Source organism: Fibroporia radiculosa, assembly GCF_000313525.1.
Source record: "Fibroporia radiculosa TFFH 294 genomic supercontigs, scaffold296, whole genome shotgun sequence".
NCBI lineage: Eukaryota > Fungi > Basidiomycota > Agaricomycetes > Polyporales > Fibroporiaceae > Fibroporia > Fibroporia radiculosa.
In genome coordinates, this window is record NW_012133193.1 from 146 (window position 1) to 24,471 (window position 24,326).

Below are 24,326 nucleotides of genomic sequence, written 5' to 3' on the forward strand. Positions count from 1 at the left end.
TGTGATGCTCAAGGTTGTGATGGCTGCATATTGCATTCAATAACAACTTCATTGACAACACACCTATGAGGTGTCATCAATCACTTTAGCTACATGGAAAATACAAAGATGTACAATAATTGGCTACAGCTTCTGCTATGTAAGAATACAGCATGTATCAGGCAACAAGCAAAGAACTGGAAAATAATGGAGACACATTAGAGCATCAGCCAGCACTTACAGTAGCACCACCACAAATGTCCTCATCAGTCAGAAATATGAACAGAGAATGCACCAGGCCGTCTCAGATAGCCATAGTCGCAAAGGGGTTTGTCGTCCGTCTCCCTCTCTCAGAGAAGGGATCCACCAGGGTCGGGGTATCCGGCGCACGATACTCGTCGTCAAATGGCGTCACGAACGGGTCCACCGCCTGGGAGGAGTGCCGCGCGTGTGTCGTAGTCAAGAGACGTGTGATGGGCGTAGACGTGTCGGGGTTCAGCGCAGGCAGTCGGTTGGGATGGAGTGGAGGAGGAAGGAAGACACGCTGACCGGGAGATGTTGGCGGGCGCTCGAACCCATAATGCAGTGGGACCGGCATGGGTTGACCGCCGAAGTCGACGACAGCGTCGTGGGGCGCCTTGGCAGATTTCCTGTGAGGCGAGGGATTCGAGGGGAGCCCGACCTTCTTCGCTGGAAGGATGCCGTTCGCCCACGACTGTTTCGGCGGAAGGCCAGGAGAGACCGACCACGCCGACTTGGGCGCAGCATCCTCTGTGCTCTTCTCCAGCATCGGCAGCTGGCCAACTTGTGCGGCGGACGCTCGAGAGATGGAGATTGTCAGCCGAGGGCGCGCACGATCCGAGCCCTTCTCATCGACGACTGTGTCCTCCGCACCAGCGTCGTCGCTCTTCGTCCCTGCCACTCCGAACATCCGCGTGAACCAAGACGGCCTCGGGTCCATCACTGGGTTGGACCCGAGAGCATACTTCTCTTCGTCGTCCGGGATATGCGGGTCGCGCCTGCGTCCTACCATTAGCTTCTGCGGAAGGCTGATCTTGAGTGTGCGACGTTCTTCGACGGGCGCCGCACGCGAAATGTGGTTGACGAAACTGTCCCAGCTCTTGTCAAACATTGTCCGACGTTGACCAGAAGCATGCTGTCCCTCGCTCGGCCCTGCATATCTGGCAGCATCGAGATGCAATTGTGGAGATTCCCCGAAATCAAAGGATGGGATGTCTTTCTGGACCATCGTTTCGCCGCCGAGACTATCACTGCTCAAAGTAGTCGGTCCAGGCGTCGCATCCCGGAATGGAACGAGATGACCGTTGATCCCGGCCCGCTGCTCTTTCTTCCACTTCCGTCGGCGATACGCCTCCAGCCAGTCTCGTCCATACGAATACCAGAAGATGATACACAGGGCCATCACCACAACAACGCCCCAGAGGCCCATGAAGATGCCGAACATGATGCGCTCCGCTTTGAGCGAACTGATATACGCGTCAACGATGTCGCCCACGATCCCGTTGCTGTTTCCGTTTCCGCTGCCAATTGCGGCAGACGCGATCGGGGCAGTGACCTCGTTCACATCGGACGGGGAGAGCACGAGCGCTGTCTCGTTCACGCGTGGCAGGTCAACCTGGAGGTTGTTGTGCAGGAACGTCAACGCGTCCTCCAGATCAGTCACCTTTCCACCGATGAAGCACTTGATGAATTCCTGCACCGGCTGCTCCAGGATCGTCCCGTTAAAGACGGTCGAGACCGCGTCCTGTAGGTCCGTGTAGAACGTATTCAGCGTGTTGTTGAGTGTCGTCGTCGTCCCGTTCACCCATCCAAACAGCCCGTCGTTGATGGTTGACTGAATGCTGTCCACCTGAGCGTTGATCGAGTTGGCGTACACAGACGACTGGTTGTACATGCTCCCATTAATCGAGGTCGCGATCACGTCCGCGTAGCTGTTTACGGTGGCCACAGCCTGCTGCGAGAATTCATCTGCCAGAGGGCGCACGGCGATGACCTGTATTTCGACCGAAAGTAGCCCAAAGAACCCAATCAGGAAACATGCCAGCGCCGGCGGGTGAAAGACGTAGTGAAGGAACCAGCGCAGGTTTATATACTGTGATGGACCCATATGGGTCAGCCTTGCCAGGGCATTAGCTATCTTCATCAGGTGCGGATGCTGCGCGTCCGCCTGCAGAATCATCAGGTTGTGGTCACTCAGATCCACCGTCGGCGCGCCTTTTGTCAGGCTGGAATGGTACACGGAGGGGTCGGTCGTCCACGCGTCACGGGTGTTCTGTAGATGCTTCTTCAGAAGGTGCCACTTGTACCACTCGAACGCACAGTTCGCGCCTAACAGCAGCAATGCGAGCACGACGAGAATGATGATGCCTATCTTTGCTACCTTCAGCAGCGCCTCGCCTAGATCATCGATGAACGACGTATCCAGATCGTTGCAGAAACTGAGGGTGTTTTGCTCGGGGATGGGCAGGACAGACGAGTTGAAGGAAAAGCCAGCAAACGTATCGTTGATTTCCTTCTTCAACAACTCAAAAGGAGTGTCCACGCTACAGATTGACGTCAGGATCCGATGAGACCTGTGACCGCAGCATTTCCCACTCACATAGAGTCAATGTCGCTTTTCAACGCCGACAGCGTGGGCAACGAGTCGTTGAGCTTGATCAATGTTGTCTCGAAGTCGGTCGGAAGTGTGACGTTCTCCAATTCCGTCAGCGCGGGAATGCTGAACTGCGGTACCGAGATGTTGCCAAATGGATTGATCTTGTTGATCCCATTCACCGCATCGGCGATGACGTTGTTGGCGCTGGTGATATCACTTTGAATTGCGGTTCGTATACCATTCAAAGTGGTCGTCAGGAAACTGTTGATCTGGAAGCAGTGTATGTTAGCATCGATCTGGAGCGAAAGCGGAAGCGGGTTGTAGCGGAAAATGAGATGCTCCAATTGAATTGTCGTATCGCCAGGTGACAATCACCGCAAATTATAGCTATGCGCAGCTTATGGTGAAAAGAACTCACCTCTTGGACAGCACTGATCAATAATGTGAGGCCACCCTGGACAACGAGCTCTAGGAAACACAGGAAAGTCGAGCGGTACATGTCAATGATAAAGTTGATGATAGCCTCCATGATTGTCAGCGAAAGGACCAGCGTGGCCCGAGCAGCATCCAAGGTACCATTCACTGCGTCAGAAATTTGGTCGTTGGCGGCAACCGCAAGATATCGGGGCAGGCTCGCGGCAGACGTGGCGGCTTGCTGAGCAGCACTGCAGCTCGAGATAAAGTCTGACTTTGCGCTAGCGATGCTGGATTGAGCCGACTGGGCGGAGATCTGGAGGCGAAACGCGACGAAGAGGAGGGAGAGGATGGGGTAGGCAAGCCATGTCAAGGACAGAAGGTGAGGGAGTTCGAGGTATGGTTTGAGAGCGCGCTGCGAGTTGGACGATGAGGGAGAGGTGTATACAGAGTTCCAGGGAGCTGTGGACATTATTGCCAGGGAAAGTCGGCCGGCGACAGATAAAGTCTAGGATGGGGGTCGTCGACTAACGTAGAAAGAAAGCAGCGAGAGACAGACCGCCGAAGGGGTGGAGGGCGGAGTGGCCTGCGCATGGTCTTTTTACTGGGATAGGCCATTGTTTAGCACGCTTGGGCGACTTCATTGTTCTGCAGGCGAGGAGGTGAACAATAGTGCGTCCCGTTTTAGGAAGTCGACATGTCCGATGAGGCAACCGGCCACAACTGTCTCCGCCTCGGATCACTATGAGATGCCGATTGGCCGAGTCCGGCGCCTATGTTTCTACGAGCGCTCCCTGCCGCCGGCAACATACTTCTCAAATTTAGCGGCTCCGCCATGAGTTTATTGTTATTCTGTCACTACACTCGTGCCATACGGGACATGTGCGTCTCTTACATGCACAACAGCGCGTTATTAGTACGGAAGGTTGAATTTGGATCTCGCAAAAGCTGTACGGTTGAAACTCAACTTGTTGTGTTAACCACCAGATCAGAACTTACCGCTCTCATACCGAAAAATCCATTGTATCCATGGGCAGAGACACTCTCGCGTGTCCGCAGCCAGAATGCTGTGCCGTCGTCATGCGAGCCAGTCACTAAAAGCTGCGCAAGTCTAATAGATTTGCAAAGTCCAAGACAGAGTACAAGACCGATCGATTAAAAGCCACATAATTGATTGCCACGAACGGTACTCCATGAGAACAAAATCATCTATTTCTTCCTGAAGAGATAGTGCCCAACACCCCACCTACATGCATGCGTGAGTCAGACGTCCAGCAATATTTCAAAGACAAGACTTACTCGTTGCCGCTATTCATGGCGAAGAGCTCCGCACAGGCGAGATAAAACACGCGGAATCTGAGAACACATCTTACTCGGCCGCGAAAAACAAGAGAAGCACCCACAAACCTATAGAACGTCTTTCTCCCTTCTTCGGGATCCAATCCTTTCTCTTTCGCGTCTCTTTCGAGATCGGCAATCCCTTGTGCTCTATTTGTGTCTTGACGTCGGAGCCAATCCTCACATGTATGCGCGTAATGCTTTCCGCTCAGAAACCAACTTCGCACAAGAGTGAGATCGTCTTGGAAGTACAACTTCGGGAGCGCAGAGTTAGAAAAAGGAATTTATTGAAACCAGCTGACGATGCTTACTAGCAGGTCGTGGGAGGGCATTGTACCACCTATTAACCATATTGCTCACGTCAGTGGGCACAGAAGAAGAGAACAACTTCCTGACCGGAAAAGAAGTTTTGGGCCATCCAGCCGTCGCCAGCCTCAAAGTGATATGGTGTAGACTTATGGCAAAATATGTGAACAAAAAATAATGCATTTGCATCCGGACGTAACCACGACGCGATTTTCGTCATCAGTATTTTGTAATTTTTCATATGCTCAAACATCTGTGAATGTCTAATGTTACAATGCTCATTCAGGTGAGGGAAAAGGGCATACTTCAATAGATAAGATTCTGTCAAAACTAGACTGCAAAGTGAACGAGTGAAGTTGACAATTTTTCATAGTACGTACGTTCTGGCTTGATTGCCGAAGTCGAAATCATTTATATCAGCTGTTATGATCTGATTTTCAGGAATGAGAATATGAGGGATGGGGATGGGGTGACTTCGGGCTACGCCTGGACAGACCTCAATATTGTTGATTGAGCGGGACTTCGCTACAGAGTAAATGTATGCCTTTTGTGTCGCTGAATTTGATAGGCCAGTGATGCTCGACCGCGGGTATTTCTACGAAGTCGACTCAACGATTCATAAATTTGACGTTATAGGAGAGGTACCTACTTTAGCTAAGTATAAAGTCATACTTCCCCAGCCTGCAATCCCGTGCGGCTCATGTCAGATTCGATATTCCATATAGTTCAAATGCAGTTGCCTCACCACATCCGAGGTCAAGGATATCCATGCCATCTTTCAATTGCGCCTTTTCACAATAGCTCTCGAACATCAACACTTCAGCTTCTTCTAGGGTTTCATTACCTCTAGGGTAAAGGCAACTAGAGTACTTCGCACAGGGTCCTAGACATGACAACATGAAATTTGTAGGGACCTGTGGATGTCTGACTGATGAAAGACACCATAGGGGATAAAGACCAGCAAACCTCGTAATGCTGGTCGTTCGCTTTGCTCGTACAGTCTGCAATAGTATTCCTGGCCTGAACTTGCTCTATCCATCCCATTTTTACTGTATGATTTTCCTCCAGAGACCCATTGTCAATCTGGCACAGCCTTTGACGGCAAAGGGCGCGTATCGCGACGCGTAAGACGATGTCGGGAACATATCCCTGCCACCATTGTCCTCACAGCTTTCTTTCAGCTTCCGGGGGGCTTAAATAAAGGGCTTACCTTGTCGAGGAGAGCGTAGCCTATCTGTAGGACGAAGTCCACCAACATGGTGGTAGTTGAACGGAAGGCATCGGTAAATAAGCCTCCATATTAGCCTTTGCTAGCTTTTAGTTTGGCAAGTGCCAAACTCAGTGAGGCTCAGAGTCAGGTTGTGGCGTCACGCCAAGTCGCGTGAGTAGCTGTGACGCTACGCGATGCGGAGTGGCAGCGGCGTTATGTTGTCCGCACGTGATTAATGTCCTTCTTTTCGGCATCCTCACGCTCCGGGCTCCTTTGAGATTGCGCACACGACTCTTGCTCTTAACCTCCACCCACCGACTCTTGCCGTCTGGACACTCCTTTGAATGTCCGTTTCTCGGGCATGGTCCACATCACTCTTGCATCACTCTAGTCGAGCTCATGCAGTCGACCGATACAAGGCTATTCGCACATTCTTCTCCCATGAATACTCTCCCAATCCTTCTACATCTACTTTGAGATTCAGGAACGAACGTTTCCATGCGAACGTGCTGCAGTCCGTGAACTCACGGCTGTGTATACGCTATCTGTCCATTAGCACTTGTCGAAGGTCGGAGCAGCGCCAACCTGGACATCCGCTCGCAGAAACGAAAGACGAGAGTCTCCAGCGAAGCGCCTCACCCGACGGACAAGAGCCCTCACGTACGGAGCCTGATCATCGGTACCTCGAGAACTACCCTCGTTTCTTCCGACGTTTAGCCCTTTCGTTACCTCATCTAAATCGTCCGTCACGCGACGATTTCCTTAACGCCGCCAATGGCTTTTGGCAGCGTGTTCGGGTGCGTTTCAAATGGCTTACCATCAGGTCCTTTCGCAAGTATAATGCAGATGATATATCTGCATTTGTGACCTGGTTCTTTATGAGCCAAGCCTTATGGCTCTTCGTCGGAACGTGAGCCCCAAAGATTCGTTGGCGTGTTTCTGCTAATAGGCCGTCAACCCATAGCACGACATTCTTCTCTGTGCTGTTTGCCGTTGCAAACAGCCTTCGATTACAGGAATATGTTGCTCGCGCGATCAGTGACTACCTAGCATCTGAGACTGGGATCACCATCATTTTTGAGTCTGCCATTGTTCCTAAATGGAAGGACTCCCGCATCTCGTTCAAGAATGTCTATATCATCCGCGGACCTCTCGATCCCGACGCAGCGAGGCGTCGCCTTTCTGCCTTATCTAAAGCCGCGCACGAAGTAGCGGCAGGCTACGATGTTCATAATCACCCATCTTATCATGTCATAGGTGAGGAAGAGGAAGAGGGACCAGTTAGAGATCACTCGAATGACGACCTCAACTATTCTATGTTTGATCTGACCGTCGACTCCATTGATGTGACCTTGTCTTTTGCGCGGTGGTTTGAGGGAAGAGGATTAGTGGTTGACGCTGTGGTCAAGGGAGTTCGAGGAATACTAGGTAATAGGTTCTTACATTCTATTAGTTTAGCTGGGTCTGACTCTGTTTAGATCGTCGCACGGTAACTTGGGATCCTGACAATCCGCTGGATCCAGCGGCATTCCGCCATGCTGCATATCCTGGAGACTTCGAGTTGGAGTCCCTCCAGCTAGAGGACCTACTCATAACTGTGTATCAGCCGGGTGATTTCCGTCCCTACACAGCGTCGATCTTCCGCGCAGATATCCAAACATTCCGCAAGCAGTGGCTATTTTACGATTTCCTCTGCGCAGAGAATGTTGTGGGTCAGTTCGATAACTGTCTGTTCAGTCTGCATCGCCCCCAGAGCATAGGACGCACTACAGATCAAGATTTGAAGGACGGCCAGTGGGCGCGTATGGTAAATTCTGTTTTTCTTCGGATGACTCATTTGGTTGTTAACATTAAATCAGTCTCGCTTCCGGATTGACGGAGTGAACATAGACCATTTGCAGAGCATGACGACGCAAGAAGGCCCTTTCTCTTGGATAACATCAGGCAAGGTCGATGCCGTTTTGGACATAAAGTTCCCTCGCGACCCGCAGGAAGACCTGCGGCTCAATGCACTCCTCGGCGAACTTGCGGACGCAATAACTACCGCAGCATCATCTGCAGCCGAGCGCATCCCCGGGCAGCGTGAGCTAGCGAAACCGCCTTTGAGCGCGCCATCGGATAATGAAGTGATAGTGGAGACCGAGCCGCAAGTAGTCATTGACATCGATTTACGCTTTAGGGATCTGAAGGCAGCGGTACCGCTGTTTACCCATGATTTGAGCTATGTGAACAACGCGCTCATCAGGCCGATTGTAGCTTTCATGAAGTAGGTCACGGCTGCCTGTCTGCGACCAAACTGTTGATGTGATTTCCAGCGCGAATCGGACACTGGTACCCATCCGATGCCATGTTGTCCAGCCACTGACTGATTTCGAAGGATCTTGGACAGTGAGTGGCTCACATCAATCTAACGGTTGCGCACATACTAATTGTATATTGCAGCTGTGGGAAAGTAAGTACACTCTCTGTGCGGATTTATCGTTTTGTTGAGCAGTGATTTTCAGCCGGTTTGATGGATATCATTTCATTGAAGGTTAGATGCTTTGCTATTGAGAATTTCAGTTTGATTCCAATGTCTCTCAGGTGTACGAGGCCATGGCATACCACGTCGCGCAAGTCAATTTTAACCGGCGCATCAAATACGTTGGCGCATGGAGTTTGCACATGACGGCGAGTGCGATTATGTCTGCCCTGCGTACCCTACTAGATCCAGTCGCAACTCACCTGCGGGACCTCTACGAGCAAGAATTTCTTTATCACTATGAGACGATGTTACGCACCGGTAGCCCCATTCCGGTTTGATATTCGTTATTTTGTCGACACATGATCGCGGCATTTATGCATAGATGAATGGGTGGACACTGGTAGTAAAAGTATTATAAAGTAGTGCTTAAATTAGTTACGAACTTCACGACGGATATGACCACCCTCCACTCGCAGTGAGCAAGTACATACCATTCAGTCTAATGTCAATACACATATACAAGAGCATCTCTAGAAGTGTGTCGGGTGAAAACAAAGCAAAGCAGAGCATCTGGGTAACAGTGAATCCATCTAATAGATTCAATCATCTCGATATTTCTTCATACCCTCGGCGAATGAACCACCCAGCAGCGTGATGCCCACCATCACGATAACCCAGAAGTACCCGCCAAGAATGTGTTTAGACGAAGAAAAGGCAAAGAGTGAGCTAGTGAGGATGTCAGCTTTGCTCGATATCTAAAATTGATTTGACCCTACCTGATGATAGTTGGAGAAAATACAGAGGCTAGAGACTGAGCAAATTCCGCCATTCCGTTGGTTGTACCCAGCGATGATGTTCCAGGAGTGTGATCCTTAGTGAGAATCATGATAATTCTACAATCGCAGGCCAGTCAAGTAAGCAGTTATACGGTACAAATTACATAAGAGTAAAACTCACGAAAACGCCATGCAGCCAATCCGTGACAGAAACAGTACGAAACTCACGGCGGTCCACTCCAATGCTTTGCCTTCGGCCATCTCTGAATGCTTGGCAATGATAGACAGCATAGCCATAAAAGCGAAGGTGACAGGCCATGAGAGCATGCAGAATCTGAACACCGTCAGAACACCAAAACGTCGCAGAAGGAAGGGCATGGAGAGCTTGAGGAACATGGAAACCGTGCCCATAATGGCCATAGCCCGACCGATTTCTGAGGGCTGGACCCGAGGAATCAGAACACACAAGCAAAATTCAAGACGTGGACACATACCGACAAGGCCAACCCGCCGTCTGATATCGGAGTATATGCTTGGAGAACAAAGCCTGTGTTGAAACATCCTGCAACGAACGCGAGCGCCCCACTAGACGCGCAAACCATGCGGACGACAGGCATGGACAGGAGGGTTCTGACACCAAGAGGCTTGCCGCTCACGTCTGCTTCTTCACGCACGTCTTCATCCTCACTGGGTACCTCGTTGATCAGTGCGATGCGCGACCGTCGTTTTGTCGGATGTGTCTGAAATTACGTCAATGAGGTTCGCATCATCGAAGACAAAGCATTTCAACTTACTTCTTCCAGCACGAACACGGCAAGGAATAACGCGACGAGTGCAACCAGCGAAGTCACCAACGAAGGCAGTAAGTATTTGTAAGTTCTCCAGAATGGCGTATCGAACCAGCCGGGGAATTGATCCGCAGGATTGACAAAGGTACCACCAATAAGAGGTCTGGGCGCGTGGTGTTAGTTTCCACGAAATGGGCTCATATGACCATTTACCCAACAGCAAAGCCGATCGCAGAGACGATGTCGTACAGCGGAAATGCAGTCGACTCGTTTGTGGGATCCGCGAGCTCCCCTACCACGGAATGGATGGCTCCGGTCGTTCCGGAGAAGATTCCAGCTATCGGACAAGATGTGAGCCATGCAGCTTCTGTACAGGCACTGCGAAGCACTGACTGAGGAATCTAGTTAACAGCACAGTGATGAAGGAGCGTGAAAATCCAAAGAGAACGGTGAAGAATGCAGTTCCAGCGGTTCCAATAATTATCACGGGTTTACGCCCGTACTTATCTGTGACCAGCAGTGATCAGATACCCTGGCATGGAAATAAAAATGAAATACGTACCAGAGAGTCGTCCCCATAAATAGATGGTCAAGAGATGTGCAGCAGCACTAGCACTTCCCTACACGGTCCAGGTCAGACTGCTCTGGGATCGCTGGACCACGCATATCTGCTAACCACAAGCCCGCTGTAGTATCCGGTCTTGGCGCCCTCAGACGACGCGAGTTCCGCGACCAGTAGGTTGATGTACGGATATACCTGCGTCCCTGCGATCGGAATAATGAGCTTTATTGCGTAAACCACGCCGAGCTGCACTCTCGGAAGCGGATTAGGAGGAGCCGCATGCCGGTGCGGCTCGTCGTTTGGTCCGTTGTCGGGAAGCAGCCTGTCGGTCTCTCCGAGGGCCATTCTGCCAAAGTTGAGACGAGAGTAAAGAGTAGACGAGAGAGTTATCGAGGGAGGAAGTCAGTCAGCATCGTGCTAACGTGCTCCCAAGTGGGAATGGCGCACTCGGCCGCACTGCTGCGATGTCGAAACCTGCAACATTACGCGTAGGCGCCCGTGAATTCTCTCGCATCACGTGCTTTTTCTCTGACTGATCACAATTTGATTTGAATTCCGCAAGCAGGGCCGCAGGGAACCTGCAAGCGCCCGGAGTCGAGGCTGTTCATCCTCTTCCGCATTCTGACTCTTTCACTATTCTACTTGACCACAAACCACGATGAGCACTAGTAATTATACTGCCGCTCCCCCACCGTATCGCGACGACTCTAGGAAGCTATCCACCATACCTTCTGAGAATGGTGCATCCGAACCCCTCTTGGGTAGCCCTAGGGCAGGTACCAGTGCAGGAGGTATCTACGACCAGCCTGAGCTAGGAGACATTCCCGATGATTTCAAGGTGAGTGGCGTACGTTTCAAAAGCTTTTGACTTGCATTTTGAATGAGATTTTATAGTACGGAACGACTGTCGCAGATAGCGCGCCCGAAATCAGGAATGCATTTGTTCGAAAGGTTTACACTATTCTATGTGAGTGCGATCTCACTTGCCGCATGCTTTAGCTTATCCGACGCTATTACAGTTTGTCAAATCGTATGTGATCGCTCTGATTGTGTCCTGCAGTTTCTAATGATATGCAAAGCTGGCAACCTGTGTCGTAGCGGGCGGCATCTCCCATTCGCCTGACACCATCTTCTGGGTGCAGACTCAGTAAGCTCATAGTCTATGATGTACTATTTATTCTCACCTATCCCCTTGCTGAATAGCATTTGGTCGTTCTATATCCCCCTCTTTGGAACCCTCATAAATCTTGGTCTTCTTTATTGGAAGCGTCATAGCCACCCATCTAACCTTATTTTACTTTCCACCTTTACTTTGTTCGAGGCCTTCACTCTCGGTGTGATGGTCGCATTCTTTGACAATGCGATTGTCCTCCAGGCACTGTCAGTCGTACAAGTCTCGATTCCCATCCATTGTGTACTGACAATCAATTTTAGCTTGATTACCCTTGGAGTGTTCCTTGGGTTGACTTTATTCACTCTACAGTCGAAGGTAAGCCGTCGCTAGCATAGCTGGTAGAATGTTTCGCCGACTTCGTTCAGTATGACTTCTCCGGAATGGGAGCGTGGTTGTTTGGAGGTCTGATCGCGCTGAGTATGTCAAAGCTTTGTGTCTCGTCATTTCTCACCAACGATACTGCTTTGAACAGTGATGACGGGACTCGTTGGGATCTTCATTCCATTTGGACGTACTATGGATATCGTCATCGCTGGTGGCGGCTGTATTCTCTTCAGCGGCTATATTATCTACGACACCTACATGATCACTAAGCGGCTGTCCCCCGACGAGTACATTATGGCTGCTATCAGTCTTTACCTTGAGTACGCATATTCTAGTTCATGTTTGCATGAGAGCTCACTGACGCCATATTTACTAGTTTCATCAATCTCTGTGAGGTTCAGTACATACCGTGCGCCGTACTTGTACTCATTTTGCATCGATTTAACAGTCATCAACATTCTCCGCCTTTTGAACGACCTTCAAGAGCGATAAACGGACGCCGTGGTTCACCGTATGATGATGCTTCATTCTTGTACAATACGTTGGTGTCTCGGTATGTGATGTCACTGGGATTAATGTATGCACATGCCTTTGTACTCTCACGCCTTGAGGACGACATCACACTATCTTTTGTTGCTTGAATATACTTGGTCGAGTTTCATTTCTTTGTGCCTGCCAGTTGGAGAGTCGGCTACACGGAAGCAAATTACCAGTCCGCGAAGAAGCCGGGGTGGCGTCGCACGTGATCTGGGATTGTCTCAGGCTTGGGCCTCTTGGGCAGCGTGGGCCATTGTCCTCAATCTCTTCCTGTCCACCGCCGCATCAGTCTCCCTCTTCAACCTCTTCAACACCTCATCCCGTTGGCGTCCTCGATTTCCGACGCCATACCTCGGATATCGTGCCAACAGTCGCGAATTGGCCTGACAACCACGCTCACAGTACTATACATTGGACGCCACTCGCCACCAATCATGCCACTACCCGGAGACAGCACCCTCTCACTCAACTTTCATTCAAATCCCGGCGATGCGCGTCCCTCGAAAACAAAGCAAGCTATGCTTGTGCGTATGTCCGCAGAAACGCTCGAGGCATTGGAGAGCTTTCAAAACAGACCAAAGATGGATGTCGTGTTCGGGGACAATCCAGTGCGTAGATTGCCACAGCGACGTCTTTCTACAAGGTTGACATTTTGATAGGGAATCTATATCGGAGAAACATTCTTCTCCATGCGACATGCGCAGGAGAGCACCCCCCATGAGTTATATCTGCGCACATCGTCTGCCTCCAAGCCAATGGCGCCTCTGAAGCTTTACGCAAATGTTACAGGCAAATTTCAGGTAGAGCGCGAGCTTGGGGCAAAAGTACAGGAAAAACTACGCGAGAGCACGATGGCGGCTGAGAAGCAGCGTACAGGCCGTGGTGTGCTTGTGTTGGACAAGCCACCAGAACTGAGCAAGTCGGTGCCAAAGAAGAAGCAAGTTCAGTCGTCGATGTTTAGGCGTCCTATTGCTGCTCCGGATTCTCACAGGACTGTATCTACATCCTCAACCAGTCAGCCCACAAAGGTGTCATCACCTCGCGACCTAGCCATTCCATCAAGTCTGCCAACGAGGGTAGCATCACCCGTTCCAGCGGCATCCCGGAACTTTGAGCACACAATGTCTACTCGAAGACGACTGGTTCATTGTGTGGCTATCAGGGCCCGTACAACCCCGGAGGTGGTGAAGCTTGTTGGGGGCTCCGATTGCGACCCTGGAACCCGGAAGGAGATTCTTGATTTGTTGGAAGTGGTACGAGATATTTCATCATACTTAGCGGAGTCGGCTATTGAACGTGAATGCCATATCCCAGGTGGCGGAGCGTGCTCCCGCACCGAAAAACAGCGCAGATGCGCCTGTTTGGCAACTGCGGCCAACCTCATGGACCGAAGTCCGTCCTTACAAGTGGCCGTCGCTAAGTGACGGTGAGCGGACGCGTCTCGCTCGTCAAGCTCGCATAGCATTCAGTGCTCTCAAAATACCGGAGACGGATCCCGTATGGGATCACGCTCGACCTCGTGACCTGGAAGCTGCTTCGGCGTCTGTCGGGCAAAGTGGATCTTCCAAGAGTGAATCCACTGCAGGGACATTCGACAGTGCAGTACGGCCTGAGGCGAAGAGAGGGATCATGACGAAGGAGACAAAGCAGAAGAAATCCAAGTCAGACAGCACGAAGAAGAGCGGTGACATCATTATAGCTAAGGATGAGAGCATGAAACCTGCAAAGGCAGCAGTTAGCAAGGGTAAAGAAAAGGAAAAGGCGTCAGATTCCACGAGCACTAGTGCGTCTGCCTCCAAGCCGCCGCCCGTCAGAAAGCCTCCCGGATCTGGTTTCAAAGTCAAGGCGAGCAGTACGACTCCAATAGCTCGCGATTCGTCGCCAGCAACAACGCAGCCTAACAAAAAGACCGGACCTATAGACGTTCGTAACAGAAGAGAGCCTCCTCACCCATCTGGTTCTGCGAAGCCCGCTCCGCCCATACCACCACCACGAACAACTCAGGTATCCAAATCATCTGCTAGTACTACATCATCTACAGTCCGCCCACAGAAAAAGGTCAAAGCACCCTCTCCGCTGGTGAACGAGGTTAGTGTCGACGAGGAACCCTTGCGGACGAAAACGGTGAAGCGCAAGAAGGTCAAGGAGGAATCGGGAGATCAGGAATTGGATGAGTTCGTAAGTGCGAGCGCGCCCAAAAGGCGCAAAATCGATAACGAACGGCCGAAAGAGAAAGAGCGTGGCAGCGAAAAGGATAGAGACAGGGAGGGCAGCGTCGTGCAGAAGAAGACAGTCAAGCGCGAAGCTTCTCCGCTCCCTGCACCTCGAACTAAGATCAAGAAGGAGGCCTCGCCCCTTCCCTTTGCACAATCGCCACGCCCTGCGCGTTCTCCTCTCCCAGCTTCACGCTTGTCCGCCTCAGACGTGGCGCCTCCGCCATCATCCTCATCTTCATCTTCAATCTCTCGCAGCGATGACGCCCCCCGTCACGGGTCGTCTAAGGCCCGGCGGCGCTCGCCTGTGTTCACGTCCTCCGAGGACGAGGGCACAAAACGCAAGGCGACGTACAAACCACGCTTCCACGCTCGCCCGCTGCCATTAGACAACGCGGGTTTGCGCAAGTACTATAAGACATGTTACAGCGTGTACATCTCGCTGTTCTCTATGAAGGCAAACTTCGTGATGAAGAGCTCCGAGAGGCTGCAGAACAGCAGCGACGACTCGGTGTCGCTGTCTGATTCCGATTCAGAGGACAATATGCCGCTGGCGGACCCCGATGTAGCACGCGCGTTTGCGGCAGATTTGTCTGCTGTCGAAAGAGAGCTCAAGAAGATCAGAGAAGTCCTGGCTGAGCGACAAGAGACAATGTCGCCCGCCGTGCCGGTCGCTTAGACTGGTCATTTCCTGTCTTCCGCGCTGAGGGTAGTAGACAGTTGTTGCGCCAATGTGCGAACAAGTACGATGTTTATTCTTGACTGACACTGTAGCTGTAGAGAGCCAACAGGCTGGCTGGACTTAGAAATGTTGTCATCTCGTAGTCGCCTCTACCCGGATAAATCTTTATTGTATGTCTTAAAAGCATAACCTACTATGTAACCGTACAAGTAATTGTGGACTCCATGGCTTCCAGATTATCATACACCATGACCCGGAGCGTGGCTGAATGAATGTCTTATCGTGAGAGGTCGTATTCTTTACTTATGTGGACCTGATGACATGAGTCTTATGGATGGACTACGCCCACACGGACTACGTACCTGTATCGCGAGCGGGCTTGGGTCGTTTCTCCCTCGATGAAGCATCGAAGGCACTGTAAACGCCCTCACGCTACGGAATTGCTTCTGCTGAGCGGCGTGCGCCTCATCGCTTTCGGACACATTTTCTTCCTTCTCCGCGCAACGCGTCTCCGATGAGGGCAGATGGCTTTTGTTGAGCTGAGATATTTGCCTTTCCGCAGAAGTCAACGCCGCATTAGAACTGCGGCTGAGCGATAGGTCTGCTTTCGAGCTCAGCTCCGTTTGAAACGTTGCTGTGTCGAGCGAACGATGATGCGGGAGACTAGACCTGAAGGTGCCGTCCTCCCCAGGGCGTGATTGGGCGATGCTCGCTAGCTCGGGAACTGTTATTGACTGCCCTCGCGACTCGGAGTAGGAAGTGACCCAGAAAATGGCAATCGAATTGATCACGACCTAGAATTAGGTTCGTATAGAAAAGCACCGGGAGTGAATACAAAAACGTGAAAGGAGCAGCTTTACATACATCAACCCCACAACAGCCTAAACAGACCCATCCAAGCTGCTGTCCTTTCATCAATGTAAGCGCAAGGATATTGATGCAAGATGTGGACAGTGCAACGCCAGCAGCCCTAGAGGATCCGTCTAGCTTACTTCCATCAAGACGTAGTGTGATAGCTCACCATACTGTCCGCACAGCGGCTCGGCGTATGCGGACGCTACGGAAAGTCGATTTGTACAACGGCCATAAAAAAAGGGACGTGAATAGAATATTAATGCACCTATAAGAGTCTCATTGAGAAGGTAAGGGTGGGGGGTCACGAAAGAACTCACAGATCGTATATGAGCAAAGTGATTGAAGCAGGACGCTTGAGGCCAATTACGCAGGCACCGTCATCGCGGAAGTATGAAATTCTTTCTGAAAAGGGATAAGTGGGACAACAGGTGCCAATGCCATACACGTACGGATGATCAATACTGTGCCAACAACCCCATATAGCACTACGATGAAAAAGCATACAACGTAAAGGGGAGAATGTATGCGTTTTGAATGATGTGCCGGACTCCATACGACATGTATCTTTTCAACTGCAACATTCATATGTTAGTGATCTTGAGAGTCTCTGAAAAGACTGGAAGCTTACTAAGGAAAAAATAAATCAAGACTTTGGATGATGCATAGAAGACGATGCAGTTTATAACAGCCATAGAGCACACAGTGTAATTCAAACCCAGCCCTGCGCCCTGAATGAGAAGACCAGCTGAGAGTTGTGTCAATATGGCACGTATGATTGGTGGGCGAGGGCCTACCAGCGAACAGGAAAGTCCATCTATGCACTGTGTTCAACACAAACCTGCTACGGCCGATTTTAAAAAAGCACTTACGAAGTAAGGAGGATCAGTACAACGAGATATCTAGAGGGTCCTAAGCAAGCAAGCTGCCGAATAGATCTGAAATCTCGTATCCTAAACCGTCTTGAAAACAGGAAGGATAAAATCGAGACGCCTGTGAGGGGTTACTATGTGCGACTGCTATAGAACTCAAGGACACTGACCAAGTAGATGTATCAGACAGCTCAGAAGACGTAAGCCCACGCCTTGGAATCCGGTGTTCTGCCGCTGAGATCTGGGGAAAGTGACCGGACTATGCGCAGGGGACATGGCGGATCTGCAGAAGGTTTGTAGCACGAGTACTACTCAGCCTCATCTGAAGAGAAGGATGAGGGGTATTCATATCACAACCAGCCCAGCTCCACGGTCGTTGAGAAGGTCGGGTAGGCCGTAAGAAGTTACCGCGGGCGGATAGTTCCAAAGCAGATGGCGGGAGGCGGCATGGGGAGCCTATCCGCCGCTGCGGTGTCGAACACTTGAGTATGTTTAGCTGTCCTTCCGAGGCTATGTGTGCTCCTACTCAAGGAGCAGCTACCGATTGCCTTCACGAGCAAGTACCAGGCGGGTGTCTTGGACACGGCGTCTGGCCCAGTGGGCGGCATCTTCCGACCTTACACTTGCCCACTATTTTGGCAGTTGAGTAGGATGATCACACATGCATATATCCACCCACTTTACTTACCAGTTTACTATGGATCAAAACAAAACAAAGAGTGAATCAAGAATGCACAGCCAAACCTGTGATCGGAGGTCGGCCATGGCCTTCTGTCAGCCATCCTAGTCCTCTTCTGACCAGCCTCCGGCTGACGAAACACCTGGGGATCTCATATCCGGGACTCCTTCCAGCTGATCGTCACAAATAAGCCCTCGTCCAGCCCGTCTTCAAGCCCATCCTCTGACTTTTGCTTCTTCAGGTGGAACTTCGTTATTCGCCCACTATCTTCATCGACTCGATGCGTGTATCAGCTTTTGCTCTCATATCCCTGATTGCGGTTGTTCCGGCAGCTTCCGCACCTATCGAGGCATTCATCCCCATTGCAGACTCGCCCTTGTCCGAGATAGGGTTGGTAGGCCCCAGTGAAATTCCCAACCTAAATCTTCTAAATGCTTCACCTCACGGATCCATCCTGAAGCATTTCGGGAGGCAGATCCGCATTGCCGATCACAACGTCGGGGGGAACATGACATGGCCACTGGCACCCAGTGCGGGCCTTCTCAAACGCAGCAAGAAATCAGAGGCCATCGATCGCGCGCGGATGAAGATGCAGCAGCAGAACGCGCCCCTGCCTTCCGCAACACCCCCACCCCCACAGCCGCAAGCTGAGTTGTTCGCAGCCCCCATGGGGGCGTCTACATCAGCCCTGCAGGGACTCGGCGACGCGAGGGCGAGCGGATCGGACGGCTTCCACCAGCTGCTCGGCACCGCTTTCGATTCAAATAGTACACCGAATGACCCCGTACCCAACGGGACGCAGACAACGACGTCGGCCGGCGTGATGCCCACGTTCCAAAAGGTCGCAGCCACAGCTGTGTCTACGCCCATCGACCCCAGGTACACCACGAGCACCACGAGTACTCCTCACTCGCCTCACGCCGCTCTCCGCTCCCGTCGTGGAGACCTCGGCCGTGAGCTTACGGCCCACAACTCAGTAGCCCATCCTGCCGACAGCAAGGGCCATTCTATGGTCGTCAACACAAACGCGATACTACCGGAGCCATCGAGCGCTGATCAAGGACCAAAGGATGCTTATGAGGACGTGGGCTTGATCGATATCGACAGCAACCGGCCCCCACCGCCTCAGCCTTTAGCAGCTGCGTTGCCCAAGTCCACCGCTTACATGACGGGTATCCCGGAAAAGATAGAGCAGAACCCTGCGAATGCCACTACACCTGTCTGATGCTGGGAAGGGCTTTTGTCATAATTCAGAGTAGAACTTGTCTTCTGTATACGGCGGCAGTAAAGTGACACGCCTTATCTATTAACTTGATTTGCCCATGGATGCTTCAGTGGTTAGACCCGTGTTGCTTCTAGAACACTCTCATATACCATTGAACCCATTTTAAGGTGATGGAAATCCAGGCGACGCAAGAACGACAACGGTAGTACGGGTAAGTGCACCTATGTGTACACAGCCTTAGCCCTACTTGAAGGCGATGGATAAAAACCATTGACTCGGACCAACTGAATAGTCGCTTACATTATGGCTGGAGTACAATCATACCCATGCTTCATCATGAGCGACGAATTCCCAATGGGGTGACTTGTTAATGCCGAGAGTCTCCAAGGCCGTAGGTACATCGTCACTTGTCGCGATGTCACTGAGATACTCCGGCATACCCACTTCTTCTTGGAGAGACACTGCAAAGCTTGGTGGGTAGACAGATACGCCCTCTGTCGTCGACCGCGGCAGCGTGAAATCTGCAGAAAAGGAGTGTTAACATTTGAAAACAGGTCTATAAAAACGCATGCCTGGTAACTCGGCACTGTCAATTATCGCCGCATCACCACGGATGCCATCCCGTGCGTGGTTGGCAAGTAGAGGCCAAGCTGCGGGACGCGCACTGATGATTCCATACTCCTCAAATGCTCCCCGAAGTGTCTGCAGAACAATAGGTATACGCGGACGTCGCTGCCATTCCCCATGCCAACATGACTCCATGAGGTCCCAGACAGGATCAGAAAGCCCAAGGGGCGTCGAGAGAGCGGGGCGCTCGGGACGGATGCCCAGGATCACGCGAAATACAACTTGGGGATCGCGTGTATTTTCGTAGAATGGAATGCAGCCTGTGAACATCTGCTCGTCGTAGGTGAAAATGCGCGCGCGACACAGGCATACAACGGACCTCCCACATGACCATGGCGAACGAATATATGTCACTTTCCGGAGTGGAACGCGCCTTCTCTAGCCCCGCATGCTCAGGGTTGAGTATCTCCGGGGGCATCCAACGAATAGAACCATTGACACTTGAAGACGTCGAGATCGCATTCACAGTGTTCGGATCGTAAGTGACGGCGGTGAGACCGAAGTCGGTCAGGCAGGCATGAAGCTTGTCGTTGACAAGGACATTGGCCTTCGAAACAAGTGGTCACGACCAACGGATAACAAGCGTGACGAAAAGATTGCTTACGCCTTTGAGGTCGCCGTGTAAGATGCCCAAAGAATGTAAGAATTCTAAACCTTGCCCAATGTCAACGAGCTATTCATCAAGGTGAGCTATAGTCTAGAAAGAATAGCTGGAGCTCACCAGTTCCAGTCGATTCGATCCAGGATGTGCCTTTAAGAAGGACATGACATCGCCGTTCTTCATCCACTCGCAGACCATTGACAGCGGGAATAATTCAGTATTTACACCAATGAATTCTACAATATTTGCATGCCGCAAGCGCTTCCAAAGGACAGCCTCCCTCCCAAATGTCTGAAAATTGGCTTTCACTTTCAGTCATGGTTGGACAACCAAAAAAGCTCAGGTACGCTTGCCTTGTGGACGGCTTGTAAGTTATCTCGTCCATAAATACGAAATACCTTCAGAGCAACTTCTGCTTCCTTGTACTGGCCGAGCCAAATGTCTGCGAACCCACCCGATGCCTCTGGGTGATCCTTGATTAGTTTCAGATCCTGGGAATTCACTTTGAACGAGTCCGGCAGAACGCCGCGGGAGGCACAGAGCTTTCGTAGGGTATGAAGAGCCTTCGAATGCAAGCGGCCGCGAATCTCAAGTACATTGAGGGCCTTGACACAACATGAGCAGCTGCATGGTAGCTCTGATGACAGCTGACGGACCTCATCCAGCAAATTGATAATCGACCTCGCCTTAGGGCCGGTGAGTTGCATCATCCTCGCGACGTCGTCCTTCGATGACAATGCAACCCACAACGCATCTAACGTCTCCCTGACATTGGGCCGTGAGAACACTCGGATGTCGGACAACTGAGACGAAGACTGTTTCGCTTGCTGTGGAGAAATATGCGTCCGAATTCTATGAGGGATAAGGAATGGCTTACATACCGCCTTCATTACGTCACCGGGGCATGTACGAAATATTTTGTCAAGGTCGGCCCTGATCTCATCCCACCTAACTAGAGATTCTACAACGTCTGACGACTGAGACCAATCCTTGAAGTATTCAAGAATTTTGTCATACCACCTGCACAGGCGACGGTCCTGAGAAGTTGAGTGATAAAGTAAAGTGTTGTACAGACCTTACGACGTCGCGAAGTATGTTTTCCTGTTCATACAAGAATTTATTGCCCTCCGCACGCCTTCCTCCGGACCGTGTTGGATGATGTCCCGCCGCGTGGGACCGGGGTCGATGCACCGTGTCCGGTTCTGAATCGAGACAATCCAGAGCGAATCGCTCGCATAAGACAAGGAGTTTGTGGGTGGATTGCTGGTTGCAACATTGGTATTATGTACGATAAGGCACCGTGAAACATGAACCTTGTAAACATGCAATCGCTTCTGAGGCTCGTGCATGAGTATGCTGCATCGATGCAGCGCAGCAACGAGAGTCTGTCTGTTCTCAAAGTTTAGTTCGAGGGATGTAGTGGTGTCCATTCAGGATCTGTTCACGGCGTGAGGGCTTTCAGTAGTATAATCAAGGAGACCTGGGATAGGCAGACAATCATCAACCTAGCGCGCGCTGCACCGCGATGTCACTGTCAAGTTCATAGGGCCATTACAATTGACTTGGCTAATCCCATCGCCAGTCGGTGCGGCTAGGGGATCGCAAACTTTTGCCTGTTGTTTTTGGGAGAATATAAACGCAACAAATCCTTGCGCTTGGAACAACAGACAAGAGACCGAACGGACAAGACAAATAGCCTGAGAGCACTGCGTGGAGCTTTGTAGCATGCGCAAGCAGTTGCAAGAGGCTAACAGTCGCATTCAAGTTTCCTAACTTGTCAAGCACGTGAAAGCACATTGTGCACGGCTGACACCTGCATTTGGACATCTCCTTGTTCTTCTTGAATCCCTTCAAAAATGAGGCTCTTCGCTGCCCGTCCATCAGTCCTCGCATCCGTTCTTATACCCCCCGACATATCTCGCTGCTGGAATGGTTAACATGTCGCCCTCTTTGCGCTCTCTCGTCACTTACTCTAAGCCAACATATGTTGGCTGTCTGCTTCTCGAGCCCATACGGTCTCGCGAGGACGCGTTTATCTCACTCCCAGACGACATTCTACTTCTTATCGTCAGCTTCGTTAATATCAAGGATATCTTATCCCTGAGGAGGGTAAGCATGCTGGACCACCCTGCCTTGACCTGTTAATTGATGCATATGTGCAGACGTCTCATCGTTTCTACTCGGTGACCAAGTCGCGCTGGGTTTGGCACGACGCAGTAAAGTATCATCTCACTGGAAAGGGAATTCCCATTCCCGCCGATACTGGTGACACTAGGGCATTCTCGGCGGAGCAGCTGGAGGCGAGGGTGATCCATGCCTCCAGATTCCACGACAACTGGTGCTCACCGCGTCCAAAGCCTCAGCACGCGATGACGTTTCAAGCGGCCCGCCCTCCTCCTCAGAATGAAGAAGTGGATACTCTTGAGAGTGTTGTCAGCCACGTGTGCTTTCTTCCGGGACAGCACGGTCAATATCTTGTGACGGTCGTCGGACGGATTATTACTTGTTGGGAAATTCCCCTTGATGGCTCTGATGCCTACCGAGTCGCTGAATGGGTGAACAGCAAGAGAGTGAATCATATGATCGTGAATGAGGATCCATATAGCGATGCAACTCTGGCGTTTGCGAGCGTTGGCACTGAGCCGAATGTGTGAGTCAAACCCTGTTTCTATTGAAAGACATAGTACTAACCGCCCATCAGCCCAGACGCAACAGAAATCTGTGCTCTTGCATTGGACAAGTTTCGCGGGTGCTTCCGAATGTTGGCCAAGCTCAAGGGTCACCGCAGCCATGTTCTCCCTTTGCATGTTATGCGCGGCGACTACGTCATTTTCGGAGAGTCTCTGACTGCTTGGTTCAGAGATCCGGCAGAAGTGCAGCCGGTGGGCAGACCTCATCTCAGTTTAATTCAAGACGTAAGCAACTTGCTCTTATGACACCAACCCATTACTCACCGAGATCTGACAGAACAATAAAGTATTGTCTGTTAAGATAATCAACCGTTATATGCTTATCGTTCGCGAGCGCTCGCTACAGCTTGAATATGCGCCCTCCTGGAACAACAAACGGACAGTGTACAGCAGTGACCAATCCACAATCGGATACTTGGAACGTCACGCTACCGAAGCCGTAATCGTTGTCAGGGCCACCTCCACAACCCTGACGGGAAATCACCCTGACTGGCCGTCCGAGCCTGTCACTGTCCTCACTCGATGCACTCATGACGGAGTAGACGAGATCGTTCAATGCGACTTATTGCCTGCTTGCAGAGCTGATGACAATGATGCTTCGCAAGTGCAGCCGGACGCGTTTTTCCACCTTCCGTGCAAATTTCCTCCAACTTGGACTGCTGCATTTGTCGTGCCTCCGTCAAGCCAGCAGTTGCATGTCAGCTCAAGCGGGAAGGGATTCTGGATCGAAACTCGGAACGTCACTTTACGCAATATCAAGCAACCAGCGCGTTGTCTGAAGGGTTTCTACGTCGCTTGGGGGTCTGACAAACAACTTCCAACTCGTGAACAGGAGCAACAGGAGGACAAGACCTGCAGTGAGTTAGAGGCTAGCGAGTGCGGGGATTGTGCAAACCCGCTATCGACGGCGACGTCAGGAAACAAAGTGAGGCTCTGCCGAGATTCTATATACGTCAGAAGATGCGATATGCATGAGATCATATGGAAGCTTTACTCTATGGTAACGGCGACGTTCGACGACAGCGTAGGGCGGATAGCGCTCGGATACAGGAACGGTAAAGTTGAGATCCTCGATTACGCTTGAAGGTATGTAGTGTGACGCTGATCTTGATTTTTCTGCTCACGTTTTGTCTTCATACAGGATGTCTATAGGCCGGTGGTTGACAGGTCAAGAAAAGGGGAGTAGAGCGTTTTTCGTAGTTGGGAGGAGCTGGATACATTCAGTGTAGGCTTGAGTATCTTCCAATTTTAGTGCTTATGCCATCAAGCATAAGTATTTGCAGAGTCGCGTAGCTTATATAATTTAACATCTAAAATTAAGCAGCCGGAAATTGATTCATTTTTTACGTTATTGGTCACGCACCACATTGTCCGGCGCGTGGAAAACGCGACAAGT

General features: G+C 51.1%; 9 protein-coding genes across 9 annotated transcripts, besides 2 other annotated features; 5 read left to right on the plus strand and 4 right to left on the minus strand.

Moving 5' to 3' along the window:
- Positions 1 to 283: 283 nt before the first annotated feature.
- On the minus strand, positions 284 to 3,482 carry FIBRA_00653 (uncharacterized protein; the record flags this gene model as incomplete). The annotated part of the gene is made up of 3 exons (XM_012322544.1): positions 284 to 2,543; positions 2,600 to 2,865; positions 3,015 to 3,482. 3 exons carry the CDS (start codon positions 3,480 to 3,482, stop codon positions 284 to 286), a joined length of 2,994 nt encoding a protein of 997 aa, XP_012177934.1.
- Positions 3,483 to 4,219: 737 nt separating this feature from the next.
- Positions 4,220 to 4,256: a sequence feature (Short protein (FIBRA_00654, CCL98652.1) was converted to a misc_feature.).
- Positions 4,257 to 4,309: 53 nt separating this feature from the next.
- Positions 4,310 to 4,326: a sequence feature (Short protein (FIBRA_00654, CCL98652.1) was converted to a misc_feature.).
- A 1,882-nt stretch (positions 4,327 to 6,208) lies between these two features.
- Positions 6,209 to 8,666, plus strand: FIBRA_00655 (uncharacterized protein; the record flags this gene model as incomplete). The annotated part of the gene is made up of 8 exons (XM_012322546.1): positions 6,209 to 6,774; positions 6,829 to 7,292; positions 7,343 to 7,671; positions 7,724 to 8,130; positions 8,180 to 8,252; positions 8,307 to 8,316; positions 8,369 to 8,397; positions 8,448 to 8,666. The coding sequence occupies 8 exons, from the start codon at positions 6,209 to 6,211 to the stop codon at positions 8,664 to 8,666; spliced, it is 2,097 nt and encodes a 698-aa protein (XP_012177936.1).
- Positions 8,667 to 8,927: 261 nt separating this feature from the next.
- Positions 8,928 to 10,799, minus strand: FIBRA_00656 (uncharacterized protein; the record flags this gene model as incomplete). The annotated part of the gene is made up of 9 exons (XM_012322547.1): positions 8,928 to 9,054; positions 9,105 to 9,221; positions 9,286 to 9,545; positions 9,599 to 9,844; positions 9,899 to 10,055; positions 10,106 to 10,229; positions 10,286 to 10,399; positions 10,455 to 10,512; positions 10,569 to 10,799. The coding sequence occupies 9 exons, from the start codon at positions 10,797 to 10,799 to the stop codon at positions 8,928 to 8,930; spliced, it is 1,434 nt and encodes a 477-aa protein (XP_012177937.1).
- A 313-nt stretch (positions 10,800 to 11,112) lies between these two features.
- Positions 11,113 to 12,444, plus strand: FIBRA_00657 (uncharacterized protein; the record flags this gene model as incomplete). Its single annotated transcript, XM_012322548.1, has 10 exons — positions 11,113 to 11,292; positions 11,349 to 11,421; positions 11,474 to 11,484; positions 11,534 to 11,601; positions 11,658 to 11,834; positions 11,889 to 11,943; positions 11,994 to 12,045; positions 12,101 to 12,272; positions 12,329 to 12,342; positions 12,401 to 12,444. The coding sequence occupies 10 exons, from the start codon at positions 11,113 to 11,115 to the stop codon at positions 12,442 to 12,444; spliced, it is 846 nt and encodes a 281-aa protein (XP_012177938.1).
- Positions 12,445 to 12,923: 479 nt separating this feature from the next.
- On the plus strand, positions 12,924 to 15,381 carry FIBRA_00658 (uncharacterized protein; the record flags this gene model as incomplete). The annotated part of the gene is made up of 3 exons (XM_012322549.1): positions 12,924 to 13,097; positions 13,149 to 13,742; positions 13,804 to 15,381. 3 exons carry the CDS (start codon positions 12,924 to 12,926, stop codon positions 15,379 to 15,381), a joined length of 2,346 nt encoding a protein of 781 aa, XP_012177939.1.
- Positions 15,382 to 15,661: 280 nt separating this feature from the next.
- On the minus strand, positions 15,662 to 17,384 carry FIBRA_00659 (uncharacterized protein; the record flags this gene model as incomplete). The annotated part of the gene is made up of 10 exons (XM_012322550.1): positions 15,662 to 15,697; positions 15,747 to 16,178; positions 16,249 to 16,354; positions 16,406 to 16,504; positions 16,557 to 16,641; positions 16,689 to 16,811; positions 16,868 to 16,984; positions 17,034 to 17,053; positions 17,109 to 17,229; positions 17,279 to 17,384. The coding sequence occupies 10 exons, from the start codon at positions 17,382 to 17,384 to the stop codon at positions 15,662 to 15,664; spliced, it is 1,245 nt and encodes a 414-aa protein (XP_012177940.1).
- A 683-nt stretch (positions 17,385 to 18,067) lies between these two features.
- FIBRA_00660 (uncharacterized protein) lies at positions 18,068 to 19,012 on the plus strand (the record flags this gene model as incomplete). Its single annotated transcript, XM_012322551.1, has 1 exon — positions 18,068 to 19,012. One exon carries the CDS (start codon positions 18,068 to 18,070, stop codon positions 19,010 to 19,012), a length of 945 nt encoding a protein of 314 aa, XP_012177941.1.
- Positions 19,013 to 19,330: 318 nt separating this feature from the next.
- Positions 19,331 to 21,670, minus strand: FIBRA_00661 (uncharacterized protein; the record flags this gene model as incomplete). The annotated part of the gene is made up of 9 exons (XM_012322552.1): positions 19,331 to 19,533; positions 19,579 to 19,909; positions 19,959 to 20,186; positions 20,244 to 20,312; positions 20,361 to 20,531; positions 20,588 to 20,845; positions 20,897 to 21,067; positions 21,122 to 21,260; positions 21,321 to 21,670. 9 exons carry the CDS (start codon positions 21,668 to 21,670, stop codon positions 19,331 to 19,333), a joined length of 1,920 nt encoding a protein of 639 aa, XP_012177942.1.
- A 508-nt stretch (positions 21,671 to 22,178) lies between these two features.
- On the plus strand, positions 22,179 to 24,014 carry FIBRA_00662 (uncharacterized protein; the record flags this gene model as incomplete). Its single annotated transcript, XM_012322553.1, has 5 exons — positions 22,179 to 22,349; positions 22,403 to 22,546; positions 22,598 to 22,890; positions 22,942 to 23,155; positions 23,208 to 24,014. 5 exons carry the CDS (start codon positions 22,179 to 22,181, stop codon positions 24,012 to 24,014), a joined length of 1,629 nt encoding a protein of 542 aa, XP_012177943.1.
- Between the last annotated feature and the right edge of the window lie 312 nt (positions 24,015 to 24,326).